The following is a 15,635-nucleotide window of genomic DNA, read 5'->3' as shown; positions in this document are numbered from 1 at the left end:
AAGTAGATTTTTCTTTTTTCCCCTTGCATATGCTGACTGATTTCATGATACCAGCAGGTCCTCTTGGGTTTCGTGACAGTGCAGCCCAATCTTCTGTTTTGAGCAGAGTAACAAAGTCTTGAAATTACAACCTCCTCCTTTCTCGTCCTGCCTCCATGTTATTTCTCCCCACCCTTCCCAGTCTATCTCTCTTCCTTCTCCATCCTGCTTTCTTTTGTTGCCTTCTTCCAGGCCCTGTTCTCCCACTTGACTCTGGCAAAAGCCTCACCGGTATTTGAGCGGTGTTTAGTGAGTCCTGCCATCCCTGCCTCCCTGCCCCTCCAAGTCCTTTTTCCCTCCAGGTTGTGGAGGAGGAGGTCCCCGCTTCCTCCTCTCGGGTAGTCGGCTCTAGGCCGGGTGTGGAGGAGCGAGGGATGGAAAATGAGAAAATAGGGGAATTCAGAAAGGATTTGGGCATCAAGCAGAGCTGGTGGTCATAGGAGCATTACATGGAAGGTGTTCAGTTGGTTCCCCCTCCCCTCTTCCTTGTGGACCTCAGCCTGGCTTTAAAACTTGGGAGCATACAGCAGGTAAGGATGCTCACTTGGGATTGGCAAATATTTCATGAAATTCTTTCAGCTCTGTCTTCAAGGAAGTCAATGCCCCTCTTACTGATCGCCTCCATTTGGCCACAGTGAACACTTTGGAATTTCATTTCTTAGAAAATTCTAGGCCTGTCTTTCATCTTTGATTCTGGAGAAGCCAAAAACCTCTTCCTACTTTTTGACTCCCTCGGTCCTCTTGAAAAGAGCCTTGTAGAGGTTTATGGCCGATTAGCATCGCTGCCAGCCACAGACTACGAGACTAAGCCCTCTTTGGCTCCTTCGATGTTGGAAGTCTTCTTTAACCATTTCAAAAGCAGACAGTGCTCCAGCAGTTCTGAATACTCCAGGTCAAAAGGAGGAACTGTCTAGGTGTCAGTAGTTTCCCAAGCTTGGAGGTGAATCATTCTTTAGCATTCTTGGAAACAAGCTTGTCTTGAATGCTCGCATCCTCTAATACGAGCAAAAGGAGAATCTGAGAGGCCAGAGTAGATTTTTTTCCGCCTTATTCCACGTAAATTAGGAAGCGTTTCTTTTGAAGACTCTTAAATTACACTTGGAAAGTTGGAAAAGGGGGGTTTTTTTGGTGGTTTTGTTTTTGGAGTTGTAGGACCTGAGTTTCCTACAGGCCTCCCAGGTTTTGCGGTACTACTTTCGTTTCTTCTCCCTTGCTCTCTTCCACGATGCCATCCCCAAAAATAAATTTTTAAGTTCATCTGGTCCCCCACCTGTTACTTGAGCAGAAGGTTTAGCCTGGGCTTCAGAGCCTCTGTTGTTCATTCAGGAGGCATTAGGCCTCCATTGCAATTTCTGGTTGCCTTCTACATAAGCGTTGCTGAAGCTGAGGCTTCGGTGATATACAGCCCTGCTCCCTTGTGAAGACAGAGTGCTTCCCTGCTCAAATGACCCTAATGTTGCCAGTGAGAGTCCTTTGGTGGAAGAGTTTTTATTAGCCATGGAACCCAGAGCTTTTATCTGTACCTTAAGCATCTGAAGCGCCCAGCCATGGGTCTTCACAGCCGCAGGTGATTTTCTTTTTTGTTTTCCCTTTTTTTTTTTTCCATTTTTGGAACGAGATCCGTGAGTTCTTGTTTTTCCTTCCGCAGGACAAGCAGGAGGACTTAAAGAAGACTATATTGGAGGGCATAGAGGCGGCCAGGCATCAGGTGAGGGTGGCCTTTGATGCTTGTAAGCTACTGAATGAGCAATCGATGTTTGGAGGCATGCCAGCAGGGATCAGGATTTGCCCCTTGGCCAAGAGGGGAGCTCTTCAGAGGGAAAAATGTCTGCCCAAATTAAGCGAGCACTCTACCCTGCAGTCTGGCAGTCCCTCAGTCCTCTTTCTCAACAGCTTGGCTTACGACAGCTCCTTTTACCTGCTTCTCCTTGGCTTTCCCTGTGAGCTTTAAGCGGGCTTGGCAGGGCGTGAAAGCTCAGCATCGCTGTGATTCATCTTTATCATCCGCTCTGTCCTCTGGACGTCAGAGATTCCCAGCTCTGGTAGCCGGATCTTGTTCCCCAAAGGGGCTGGAGAAAAGTTGGGGCTCCCTCGCTTGTGTCTCAGGCATCTCATCCTGAATTTTCGCATACAAAAGCCTTCAGAACCCTTAACGTGCTTTCTCTTGCTCCCAGAAATACATGACGGAGAAAAATCAGTACCCATTTAGATGCACGAATCGCCTTTATTTTAGGGGGAAACACATTTTGGCAAACGTACCAGCGAATATAAGGAGTCAGGTAGATTTCAGTGTGAAGCAGGGAGATGCAACTCACAGAGTAGTTTCAGCCTTTCGGACTCAAAGGGAAATCGATTTGGTTCTGGGGCCCAGCTTCCCAATTTCTAAAGCCCCTCCTGATTTGGGGAGGAGCTTGTCTTTTCTCCCCTCCTAATCGGTATTTTCATCGCTTATCTGCTCCTCTCCATCGTCTGTGTCCGGACCAGTTAGAAGGTGCCGTTCTGCATTTCCTTTCTAGAAATCGTAGTCTCCCGTCATCTCTCCGCTTGTGGCTTGCCCTACCAGGGGAGTCCTGACGGCCACCTCTCTCCTGCGGCCAGCCGTGCTGGGGCTCGAGCCCTAACCACGGGATCCTGTCTCTTGCTTTCCACGCACATGGCCTCCCCAGTGTCCTAGGGAAGAGCCTTGCGGAGACACGGCACAGCTCTGCCATCGTCCACCCTGAACCGCTGTCTATCGTGGAGCTACATTAGTGGCCGGGGAGAGGGTTTGTGGACTGAGCCGCCAAGGACTATCGCTGGGGCTTCCAATTCAGGTCCGATTTGGTAAGGGCCAGGTGGGCTGTCGGGAGCGCGAGATCCCAGCTTCAGCAACCTCGGTCTTCCGAGGACCCGACAGCCACAGGTTTGAGGAATAGTTTGTTTTCAGATCTCGTTGACACCAGCTGGTTCTCTAGTGCCTTCTCTTCTTTGAGGATGACGGTCCTCACCTTGTAGCGTTCTCCCCCCTGGCTTCTGAGAGAAACCACTTGTCCTTCTGACAACCTCTCGGGAGTTTAGGGTTGTTTTAGGAAAGACAAAAGTTTGAATGCCTAAGTGGGAAGTTCCGAGGAACAACTCTCCCCCACGGCCCGGAAGATCCCTTCACCGGGGGTGTGGGAATCAGAGCATATTTTTCTGGGCACTCAAGCCAGCTTGGCGTGCCACATTCAAAACATTCTAAAAAATCACCGCACCCCCCACTTCACGTCCCCCGATTTCAATTCTGTATTTATTGGGAAAGACTTTATAATGGCATTTGTTAAGCACTTGCTAGGCGTTAAGCACTGGGGTAGATATAAGTGAATCAGGTGGGACAAAGTCCCTGTCCCACATTGGGCTTCCAGTCCAAGTGGAAGGGAAAACAGGTATTGAGTTCCCGTTTTACAGATGAATGAACTGAAGCACTGGGTGCCCGAGGTCTTTCAGCAGGCATATAGCAGAGCCAGAATTAGAACCCCGGTCTTCCAAATCCCAAGCCACACTGCTTCCCTCCTTCTGCTAGGCCACATTGCTTTTACATTGGATGTTAGTACACCACGGTTTTTTGAGCAAGTATTTAAGGAGCGGGGTGCCGAGCTCACCTACCTTAACTGAAGACTCCTTTGTGCCACGCAGGTCTCCCGCTGTGCCTAGTACTTGCTGTTGGTGAACTTACATTGAATTGTGATTCTTTTTAATTCATCCTTACAGGAGCACGAATCCGAAGGTGGGAGAACACCTCTAATGAAAGCCGCAAGAGCTGGTCATCTGTGCACCGTTCAGTTTCTCATTAGTAAAGGTAAAGCCTCGTGGTTCATTTTCTAGCAAGATGCTGTTTAAATCAGAGGGCACGGGTATCTGCCGGACCATATGTTCAGGGTAGGCCAGTGAACTTTCCAGTGAACTTGCTTAGATGTTTGTGTCTGGGGGCATATAATAACAATAATAATAGTAATAATAATGTTGGTATTTGCTGAGTGCTTACTATGTGCCAAGCACTGTTCTAAGTGCTGGGGTAGATACAAGGGAATCAGGTTGTCCCATGTAGGGCTCCCAGTCTTCATCCCCATTTTACAGATGAGGTAACCGAGCCACAGAGAAGTGAAGTGACTTGCCCAAGGTCACACAGCTGACAAATGGCAGAGCCGGGATTAGAACCCACGACCTCTTACTCAAAAGCCCGTGCTCTTTCCATTAAGCCACGTTCCTTCTCTGAGCATGTGGATCTGAAGGGTCTTGAGAAGACTCGGGGGTGGGGTGGAGGGCAAATAGCGGGGTCACTGGGGAGCCACTCAGAAGCATCAGCAGCTGGAACTAGCGAGGAGAGACATCACCACTGCCGTCCCCCGGCCCAGCTCGGCTCCCTGTAGGCACCGGAGTACGGAAAGAGCAGATTATCCTCTTGCCTGCCCCAGCTGCTGCTGCTTTCTTCTTCGTCACAAGTTCAGCTTTGCTTTGGGGGGTATTTGTGGGGTGTGAGCAGAGGAGAGTGATGGCAGTGGTGGAGAGAGGTTGGGTGGATGGGGGCGGTGGTGGTGGCAAACCAGATAGGCGGGGAAGGTGCGTAGAGTGAAGAAATCAGTGGCATTTATTAAGTGCTTACCATGTGCAGAGCATTGTACTAAGCACTTGGGACAGTGCAATACCACAGGGTCGAGGGCTACATTCCCTGCCCGCAACGAGCTTACAGTGTAGAGGGGGAGACAGATGTTAATATAAGATAATTTGTAAATTTATAGATATGTACATAAACGCTTTGGGGCTTAGGGAGGGATGGGGCTACCAAATGGCCAAAGGGAACAAATCCAATGCAGAAAATAAAAGAAACCCCATATTGACTGTTCTGCACTCTGATACTGCCTGTTTCCAGGAGCCAAATACAGTTGCAGCAAGTTGTTGCCAACTTGTACTTCCCAAGCACTTAGTACAGTGCTGTGCACACAGTAAGCGCTCAATAAATACGATTGATTGATTGATTGATGCCAGGAGCTCAGGAAACCTCTCTCTGATGCAGCTTGCAGAAACCCCTCCATAGCTGGGACAGGCAGATCCAAAACCATGACTCAAGTGTTTTGCTCTCTGCCGTCATCCACTTGGCCCTTCGTAAATTCTGGAGTAGTTTTTAGGGCAGAGTTTCCTTTCCCGCTCCAAGACCGATTTTTCCTCCGTGTCCTTAAAGGAGAAACGCTCAAGTGGCGGGTGAAATCCAAAACGAAAGTACTGTGGAGCCCCTCCGAAGCTTGGGAGCTCCTTGCTTACAGTTGTAGAGCGGCGGTGGGGACGATCTTACTGGGGCCTGGGACATGCTTGTCGGCACCCCAACAATTAAAGATCTCAGGCATTACCAGTACCCAAGGCAGTGGTGGCTTCCAGAGCGATATACCTGGCCTGATGAATCTGTCTTGGAGAGCCGCCCTTCCAGCTCTCGCGTTGTGTCTGGCTGCTTTCATTCTGCAGTCCCCACAGTTTTGCATCCGATCGGAGAAGCTGCTTGGACCACATTTTACCCGAGACTCAGAGCTCCACAGCTCTGACCGAGCCACGTCTTTGGCCGGGGGGACAGCTTTTCGATAAGTCTCACGGATGTGTCTTTTTGAGAAAGGGAACCCGAGAGAACCAAAGCCACCTGGCCAGTGTGAGGAAAGGGGTCTACCCCACCGTGGGGTTAACACAGTGATTCTGTGTGGAATTCCTGGGTGTCGCCGTCGTGGATTTTACCAAACGTGCACGGTAAAATCCAGGATGGTGGTGGCCCGAGCCAGTGATCCCGTCATCCCGTAGCACAGGCGATGCGTGAGTCCTCTCCTGCTCTAGCAGGCTTCTGGGGTGGTGAGGAGGGTGCCTTTTAGCACTCTCATCCCGGGTTGGAGGCACTGCCCTAGGACTAGCCACCTCTGGTAGGGGTGGCAGGACATTAATAACAACTCTTAGAGCCTTCGCTCTGTGGCAATAGCTACTTCCTACTGTTGGGTGAGGTCAGAGGTCAAGAGCAGTTTGTAGGTGTCTGATCAATCAATGGTATTGACTGAGCGCCTGCTGTGTGCAGAGCACTGTACTAAGCGCTTGACAGAGTACAGTACAGCAAAGTTGATCTACACGTTCCCTGCCCACCAGGAGCTTAAAAGTCTAATTTTGATTGAATAATGGACTTCCAAATCAGACTCTTGGCTTTCAAAACTAGGTTCGCCTCTCCCTGAAAAGCCTACAACTTTTAATTTTCTCTTTATGAATGGGAATCTGTTGGACGGTATCTTGCCAGCCACCCTTCAGAGAGCTCCGAATAAATGGTCTGACAGTAATGATATTCGTACCTTGTGGTCTGCTTCTCTTAAACCCATGCTATGCCAACTGTTGAAACATTAATTCTAGAGAAATCTATCACACCTGATATTGTTGATTAGCTGGAGCTTTGAGGCTTGACTCAGCCCCGTTCCTTCTCCTCCTCTTGTCCCCCTTTGTAAAATGAAAGTGCGGCACATCACGTCTCCTGGATCTGAACCAAAAGACCAACTTAGCAAGTGGTTGTGAAACACTCAGAGCCCAGCTGACGGTGCCATCTTGTCAGGGTTAACAAGCAGCCCGGCTTCACGAGCAGAATCCTTAAGAGATAACATTAACATCTCTGGTTTTCCTCGCACAGTCAAAACCAGGCAGGATTGGAATTTCTCATTGCCTTCTGGAACCTCTGGGTGACTCTGATACCGCTTCTCTCCATAGGTGCCAATGTGAACAGGGCCACCGCCAACAACGACCACACAGTAGTGTCCCTGGCGTGTGCAGGAGGCCACCTGGCCGTTGTCGAGCTCCTGCTGGCCCACGGGGCCGACCCTACACATAGACTCAAGGTACTTGGGTGTGGGGCGGCTTTTCTTCTAAGAGATCGGCCTTCAGCTGCAGAGCACTGTCCTAAGTGCGAAGGAGATGCAGTGAGAGTTAAGATCCCTGCCCTCAAGAAGCTCACTGTCTAGCGGATAAGAAATAATAAAGTCTACCTAGCATGTCCATAGGTGATAATGGGGGTTGTGACTCCTTAAGTGGCCTGAAAGGTCAGGCAGAGGATATGAGGTGGGGAGGTAAGACATTTATTGGGGAAGGCCTCTCCGAGAAGATGGGATTTCAAAAGGACTTTTGAAGGTGGGGAGGGCAGCGGTCTCTCTGATGCAGAGGAAGGGGAATGAGCAAGAAGGAAAGAAACTCAGGCCGAGGGAGGACAGAGTAGGGTCACTGCCAAGTGAGGAAGAGGCTGAGATGAAGGGAGAAGGGGTGGTCTGAGAACAAGGCCCCACCCAGAGAGTGAAAGGCCAGTGATGAGGATGAGCGCATTTGTTAAGCACTTACTGCATGCCAGGCACCTTACTACGCATTGAGGGAGATGTAAGATAAACAGGTTGGACTCCCAGTCTGAGGCGGAGGGGTCACCTATGTTGATTCCCCGTTGTATGGATTTGAGGAAACAGAAGTGAAGTGATTTGCCCAAGGTCACCCCGTAGGCCAGTGACAGAGCCAGGGCCAGGATCCAGGTTGACTGGCTCCCAGGCCAGGACTTTTTCCATTAGCCCGCTTAGAGAAAACGGTGAACTAGTCGGGAAAGAGAAGGCTGCAAGCTGGCCTCTCTGGACCAGATTTCCATGCTCTCAAGCTCCCTTTGAGTCATGAGCAACTTTCCCTGGTTAGACTCCAGGTTTAGCGAGGAGCGACAGTCCAATTCAGTGAGCCGTTTCAGTAGTTGTAGGTGAAGCTCTCCGATTTGGAGGGGGCTTTAAGACCTGGAAACACAGCTGTGCTGTCTCTGAACTCTCCTCAGGATGGCTCGACCATGCTCATCGAAGCAGCAAAGGGCGGCCACACAAACGTCGTTTCCTATTTACTGGATTACCCAAACAACATTCTGTCCATTCCTGCCACCGACATGTCCCAGCTCACCCCACCTTCTCAGGATCAGTCTCAGGTAAGGTATAAAATGGAGCCAAATCGAGAAGGGGGAAAGAGGCCCCGTCTCCTAATTACGGTGAACGGAATAATCGTTAGAAATCCTCCGCCTCAATGGGGCAGGGAGGGTGTTCTCCCTTTTATGAAAGGGTGGGTTGGTTTGGCGGCCTAAACTGAGATGAACTGTCTTTGTAGGTTCCCCGTGTTCCAGTGCATGCCCTCGCCATGGTGGTACCTCCCCAGGAACCTGACCGAGCCCCTCAAGAGAACTCCCCTTCACTCTTAGGACTTCAGAAAGGTTAGTACTGAGCCCCTTCACTGTAACGATCGGCCTGGAAAAGACCACTTTCTGGTGGGGGGGGGCGCAGAGCGGCGACTTAAACGGCAGCCTTTGTTTCAACACGACCGGCTATCTGGAGGAGTCAGGATACCATTAAATCAACCTTGTCAATTCCCGTCCTCGTTGGCGTAGAGCTCTGCGGCAAACACTGCCTGGTTAATCGAAAGCCCGCACGGGTCCCAGGGGAAACCAAGTGCCACGTTGCTCTTGTCCGTTCTTAGGCCACAGAATTGAAATCTGCTTTCACGGCTGAAGCCGTGCAGGGGCCTTCATGTTCACAAGGTGGTGAATCTCTGGCCAAGTCCTAAAATAACCCAGAAGTTTGTCTTTTTTTTTTTTTAATAGAGATTCAAAGGAAAGGTGGAGGACTGTGGCCTTAAAGTTCTGGGCCGATGAGTTGTGAGCCTTGTGGTTAAGCAGAATACACACTTACATTCCTTGAGGGGTGGGGACAGGATGATATTTTTCGAAGTAAGGTTGCTCGCATCGAGACGGAGAAGACCGATTCTGTTTTGACTCTTAAGATGAATGGGTGCCTAGACCTATAGGCGAGCTAGGGTCCTAACAAAGGGCTCTGTCACTTTTAGGCTGTCAGTCCATGGGAAAGTAACTTCAAAAAATCATAAAACAAAAAACCCTGTTTCTCCCCAACCCAAAGACTAAATTGAAAAATGAACGACTGGCTTGGAAAATTGTACTTAGCTGACTTGCTTGGGTGTATTTATGTACGCTGAAGTGCCAGTGGATCAGATCTTTTTTCCCTCCCCTAAATAATTCAGCCCATAAAACCGGAGGTGTGGAAACACTCTATTAAATTCCCAGTTGAACAAGAACCCCCAAATTCTCCCAGGAGCATTGCTGGAGAAAGTCAGTCAGGCTGAGGAGAACAAAATAAGTTTAACACCCCCGTAACAGGGTCAGGGCACCTGATTCACCCAGGTCTCTGGGGACAAAGGCATTTGAGAAACCAAAGTGCATCTGTGGTAGAGACGCCATGTAATCAGGAGAAGAGGTGGGTCTAAAACGGGAAATGAGGGTATAGGAAAACTGAGTTGCAGAATCCTGGATGGTTGTTGGTCGGGGGTTTTAGTCCAAGCACCTAACTGTCTCTGTCACTTATTCTGACTGGAGAAGATAAAAAGCTGTTTCTCGGTTTCTCTTTCTAGTCTTCCTTCCCGTTGTTGCAGGTCTGGAGCAGGTGCAGACTTGAAAGGGGTTTGGGGACCACAAAGCTTGGCCTTGTAGTGAGTTGAACCACTGCATTTGTAGAGAAGTACGGGTTTATCAAAGGGAAAAAGCCTGCTGTCATGAGCCCAGTTAATCACTTGGCAGGTAGAAAAGAATGTTGGAAACCACTGATGGATGGATGGCAAGAGCAGGAAGACCCGGGCAGGGCATGGTGTTTTAAATGATCGTAGATTCATACGTGCCATTTTTTTCCCCTATTTTTTGGGTGTAGCAGTTCGTAGCTCTGCACCCCACTCTGGCTCTTTTAGACTGTTTCCACCTATTGCGTAGATTCTTATGCCCTTTCTCCCTAATTTTCTCCCCGTTTGTCACCCCAAAATTCCTTTTCTGATGCAATTTCTAGAGCGTCTCTTCTTTTATTCCTCTCTCTATTTTCCTTCTCACCCATTTCTTCCCTTGCAGCTCTCTTTCTTGTCAGCATTTTCTAACATTCTAGCCTTGAGGGATAGGGTCTTGAGTCCGATTTCTGCAGCCACCATCATTACAACTCCCTCTTCCCACATCCTGTCAGTCTGGGTAGCCCTTTCCCTTTCTAACCTACACCAGGTGGTTTTGGTGTAATTCCACCATCCTCTTCTGTTTTCATAAATTGGAGATTTCCGGCAGCCCTAGGCTGGGTCTGCATTAAGTAATGGAATGTGAATTATTGCTTCCCGGCCGGTTGTGTTGCCTATGCCATGATGGATATTAACGTATTCTTTATTGTTAGGAATAAGCATGATTAACCTCCACCAAAGCATTATTATTATTATTATTTTAACATGTCTAAGTTGGCCCAACTCATGACTCAGTTGCTTATGTTTTGAGAGCTTCAAAGTTTCTTTGCAGCAGGCTCCTTAGGTGGAGAGGTAAATGAGTTTCATCATAACTGGGCTTCTTTTCCGGTAGGGTGTGGATAGGTGGGCTGTTTCAAAAACACCTCACCCTTACATGCAACAAAACATAAAGGTCAAAGCCAAAGGGTCCAACATCAACTACAAGAAAATGACCATAAAGTTCATAAAGAACGCTGCCCAAGCCGTTCCCTTGGGACCTAGTCATGAGCAAACTGGAACCCTACCAAAATTGATGATTGATTCCTCAAGCCCAAAACAGATCTTTGCTCAGTTCTCCTGCCCTCTTGGAGATCAGAGTCACTGGGAAAAAAAGTTTGAGAGCCCTATCTGGATTTAGGGGAAGCTTGCAGAAGTTTCAATCACGGTACGCTCAAAGCAACGGTATGTCATGGTATTCTTAAAACTTTGGGTCAGAATATAATCTGCACAGTTTGAGACCACCATGTGGATGTCATGATATCTAATTTCATTTGAATATTATGTGAGCATCATTCCTCTGTCCCGGGTAAATGCTAATGAAATTTGTGCAAACACCATCTTCAACAGTCCGCCTGTACGAGGTCAGTTTTTGCCCACAACGACCCAAGAGATGATGATATCCAAGAGAGAAGCATGTGGGCCAGCAGAACCCCTTAGGAGCCTTTTGCCCCCAGAGAGATGAATAGCCAGTGTTTTGAGCCTCAGCATCGTTGCCCCGATATATGCTTGATGCACACGGGAATTTCAGGGCGCGATTTCTATACTTAGAGGTTTAAGCAGGAGCATCGTTGCCCTGATATATGCTTGATGCACACGGGAATTTGAGGGAGCGATTTCAATACCTAGAGGTTTAAGCAGGATGGGAAAGGGGAAGCAAGTGAGAAGCCACGCAGCAGGGAATAGAGTATCCAGTTCACCACAAGGTCCAAACTTGAGCCCAAACAGGGAAGGAAAGAAAATTGATTTATCCACCAGTGGAATTTATGGAGCACTTACTGTGGGTGCAGAACACTGGACTAACTCCTTTGGGAAATACAATATAATAAGGTGGTAGACAAGATCCCTTCCTTCAAGGGGCTAACAGGAAGAAGAACCTGGGAAGGGTGTCCGCAAAAACACTTCCAAGTGACACACAAACAATGCTAGGAGTGGGGAGGTTTGATTTCCAAGTCATAGTCAAGAGGAACGTGGGGACATTATTGCATTGGACAGTCATTGCCTGGGAGTTTCTCTAGAGGCTGCAGGCAGAACCTGCTCTATGCGTTTGCAAGCCTGGGAAGGGGGCCCCCCACCACCACCCCAAACCATCACCGTCTCCATCCCTGCAGCTTGAGGTGGTGTGGGGAAGCAGAGCTCCGATCCGATGAGTGGAAAGCCAGAGAAGGTGCCTTGGCTGCCACTTACGGCTGGAAATCAAGCCTGGCAGGTTGAGCGGGTTGGGAGGTGGGTTGGGGGCATCCTAATTGGTAACCTTATTAAACGACATCCAAATAAAGACGTCATAGAGGCAGAGGGAGATGTAAGATGGTAAAGAAGGAGCAGTCAGAGCTAGTGCCATGGATTTGGTACTCCTCCACGAGGAAATGGTAGTTGAAGCCGATGGGTGAAGATTGAGAGGGAAGGCTCCAACAGGGAAGGAAATGAACTGACTTGCAGCTGTCTGACGTAATGTTGTGGCGGAGGGATGTATGTATTCTAGGGCTCATGAGCCAGAGGTATTACAACCTGAGCACCCCCTGGATGTTTAGCAGCTTTAGTAAATTCTACTTCCATGCCAAATTTATAAAACATATAAATGCCATCTTTTTGAGTGAAGAAACTGTTCAATTCTTGGGTTAAGATAGTCTTTCTTGCTTTGTCTCCAGTTTAATTTCCATTCCACTTAAGGAGCTTTAGACGCTATCGGGTGGCATGGGTAATCATGCCACAGATGAGGGTGTGGGTTGCAAGCACCCATAAGTGGCTTTCTTCCTCCCTGCTCCCTCCCCAACCCCCAATCCAATTCTTTTGGTGTCAGTAGCTTGTGCTTTTATACTAATGATATGTTTCTGCCTTGCCCCCATTTGATTAATAGTTACATGCCAGAAGAAGCATACTGGTAGAGTTAGGCCTTGTGGAATAGTATTTCTTAAGCGCTCACTGCGTGCCCAACACAGTGCTAAGACCTGGGGGAGGTACAAGAGGGGGTGACCGTTCCTAGGGGGCTAAATGGTAGGGCACTTCATTCATCTCAGTTTAGCTGGTCCTTTCTGGGTCTTTTTGCCATGGGTGTTAACATAGACATTGTGAATCATCTACTATTCTCAGGTTCTTAGGAGAATTTGCTGTAGCACGGTTAATCGTGCCATCCCAGTCAGTCACTGACCTCCGCTTTCCAAGACTTATTCTTGGCCCCTTCTAATCATCGTTTTAAAGTTCTGAAAGATTTAACTGGTATTTATTACTCCTTTAAGGTTTTGAAAGATCTAACATTTATTTTTTATGGTACTTAATACTACTAATAATAATGTTGGTATTTGTTAAGCGCTTACTGTGTGCCAAGCACTGTTCTAAGCGCTGGGGTAGATACAAGCTGATCAGGTTGGACATGGTCCATTTTCCACCTGGGGCTCATAGTCCTAATCCCCCATTTTCCAGATGAGGGAACTGAGGGAACAGAGAAGTGGAAGTGACTTGCCCAAGCTCACAAAGGAGACATTTCTGATAGTGGTATTGCTCAGCGCTTACTATGTTCGAAGCACCGTGCTAAACCCTGGTGAAAATTCAAGATAATGAGGTGGATTGCCGTCCCTGTCTTTCCTACCCCAGGTATATCATTTATTGCAACTGCAAGCGGTTTGCTGTTGTCAGTTTATAAAGACCTTTCATTCTGTAGAGACCCACTGAATGGCATCTTAAAAATCGCCGTGTCCCTTCCCCTTCCAGAAACAGAAAGAGAAGGGCAGCTGAGAGGGGAGGCTGCCGAGGCCCAAAAAGCAGGCTTAAATTGTGCTAAACCGTGAAGCCAGTCTGCCAAAGAAGGGGTCTTAGCGGCCCCAGGCCGAAGGACCCTGCCAGATCCTCCATTATTGTCTTTTCTGTGTAAAAGTGGAGGTGCCAGGAGCCACAGAGATCCCTGGTGCCACCAATTAAGTGGTGAAAAGGTGTCCCTGGGAAGGGCACAGAAAAGGGGCCTACCAGATATCACAGAGCTTTGGGTGCGTGAATGTGTCTCTCCTAGTTTCAGCACAAAAACAAAATTGACCTTTGAATTCCTGTGTTTGGGTTTGCCACCTATGAACTTTTAGGATGTAAGATATCTAGTGGACTGGTGTGTGTGTGTCTTTGGGGTGAGATCTGTCCATTTTTTTTTTAATGACAGTTGAGTGCTTTGCATACATAGCCTGTTGTGAGTTTGAAAATATTTAAATAAGCTACACAAGTCAAGTGACCGTGCACAGACTACAGGTTAAACGGCTGGCTTTTTTTTTTTTTTTTTTTTAGCTAATTTCAGTAGGAAAGGACTCACATCTCAAATTTGCCTGTTACTGACTAGGCTTGAATTGCACGGGAAGGGGAGATTGGTGTGTGATTTAAAATAAACCAGTACGTAAAATAGCAGTTCAGGATGAACGGAGTGGAAACGTGCCTTCTGGTTGTGTGTGGAATGTTTGCTTGGGACGAAACAAGTCTCTTTCGAGTTGAGCTTGGCCTCCCGGCAGATTTTGAAGCAAGGACTTACTTTTTGGCCGGATTATTCGCCTTAACTCCGAAAAACTGTGCCCGGAAAATCCAGTTGAATACCGTGCCTCTGCCGGGGAAATAAAAGCCGCAAAAGCAACTGAATCCATCAGATGGGTTGGCCAAGAGGACTCGGGAGGAAAAAAAAAAAACGGGCAATGGCCACAGCCCACGGGGCTCATCTCAAATTTGAAAATTTGTGGCTCTGAGCGACAGAATTCCATCTCCTTGGTTAACTTGTGGCGTTAACCCGGGAGTGGGTCGGTGAAGTCCATCAGATCGGGGCCGGTTTCCTGAGTGCCCGTGACACACTTTTCAAATAGGGACCACGGTATCGATTCAGATTTGACCTTCTTGCCCTCCAGTCTTAGCAACCCACGTCAGCCGTCCCTTTTGTAGCCGCCGGGATCCATCCTCTGAGGTGTTGGAGTTGGCATTTCCATTTAAACGACTATGTTGGTACTGTGCTGGTTTGACCTGCGTGTTCTGACGGTGTCGGTGCCAACCTGTTGAACCAGAGCGTGTGTTTTGGACATCTCTACTCTCCTCGTATGAAGGGTTTTTCTCTCTCTCTTTTTTTTCTTTTTTTCTTTCTCTTATTTTTTTTTTTTTTCTTTTTTGGCGGGTGGGAGGTTTGTGTGGAGGGATAACTCTTTAGCGGGGCACTTTTTCAAACATTTTTCATGTGCTTAGGTACAGCCAAGCAGAAGCCAAGTTCCGTGCAGGTAGCAGAACAGAACCTCCTACCACCTTTTCACCCATACCAGCCCTTGGAGTGCATAGTAGAGGAGACTGAAGGCAAACTGAATGAACTGGGACAGAGAATTAGTGCCATTGAAAAAGCCCAGCTGAAGTCCCTGGAATTGATTCAGGGAGAGCCCCTGAACAAAGATAAAATTGAAGAGCTCAAAAAGAACCGCGAAGAGCAGGTCCAGAAGAAGAAGAAGATCCTGAAGGAGCTGCAGAAAGTGGAGAGGCAGTTGCAGATGAAAACCCAGCAGCAGTTCACCAAAGAATACCTGGAGACCAAAGGCCAGGCGGACAAAGCGGCTCCCCAGCAGCCGTCGTGCCCCCAGCGGGGCGGCTCCCCGGAAGGGGACGGAGACGGCGGCGGCGGTGGCGGCGGCCTCCTCCCTGAGGATCACTTGGCGGCGGCCCCTCCAGTCGATGCCGGGTCCGCAAAGGACGAGGGCAAGGAAGACGAGGCCGAGGAGCGGAGGTCTACCCCGCCCGCCGAGCAGATCGATTTTGTCCCCATCCAGCCCCTGCCGCCTCCCCAGTGCAACTTTCCCGGTGACTTAGGCTATAACGGGACGAATGCTCTTGAACTTCAGAAAGTATTAGGGAATCAGCAGAATGTAGGACAGCCACAGATTGCTGGACGTGGGCAGGGGCTCTTAGTTCAAGAACCAGATGGATTAATGGTTGGCACCCCAGCACAGACGCTTACCGACACTCTTGATGACCTGATAGCAGGTGGGTTAAGAATTCTCTCTCTCTCTCTCTCTCTCTCTCTCTCTCTCTCT

The 15,635-nt window shown here is 48.7% G+C and overlaps 1 protein-coding gene across 7 annotated transcripts in view; it reads left to right on the top strand.

Annotated features, from left to right (window-relative positions):
* LOC119949414 (ankyrin repeat and KH domain-containing protein 1-like) overlaps positions 1-15,635 on the top strand; it is a 93,311-nt gene that overhangs the window by 52,886 nt on the left and 24,790 nt on the right. For 2 of the 7 annotated variants that reach the window (XM_038771166.1, XM_038771165.1), the window contains exons 11-16: positions 1,688-1,747; positions 3,769-3,856; positions 6,775-6,902; positions 7,862-8,005; positions 8,182-8,284; positions 14,803-15,585. In XM_038771166.1, coding sequence (XP_038627094.1) covers positions 1,688-1,747; positions 3,769-3,856; positions 6,775-6,902; positions 7,862-8,005; positions 8,182-8,284; positions 14,803-15,585 — 1,306 coding nt within the window. Of the gene's footprint in view, positions 1-1,687; positions 1,765-3,768; positions 3,857-6,774; positions 6,903-7,861; positions 8,006-8,181; positions 8,285-14,802; positions 15,586-15,635 lie in introns of those variants that run through there. The other 5 variants (XM_038771168.1, XM_038771167.1, XM_038771170.1 and 2 more) reach the window with 4 other exon arrangements.

Source organism: Tachyglossus aculeatus, chromosome X2 (genome assembly GCF_015852505.1).
Source record: "Tachyglossus aculeatus isolate mTacAcu1 chromosome X2, mTacAcu1.pri, whole genome shotgun sequence".
NCBI lineage: Eukaryota > Metazoa > Chordata > Mammalia > Monotremata > Tachyglossidae > Tachyglossus > Tachyglossus aculeatus.
Note: the sequence above shows the minus strand (reverse complement) of the source record. Positions and strands in the feature narration are given on the sequence as shown.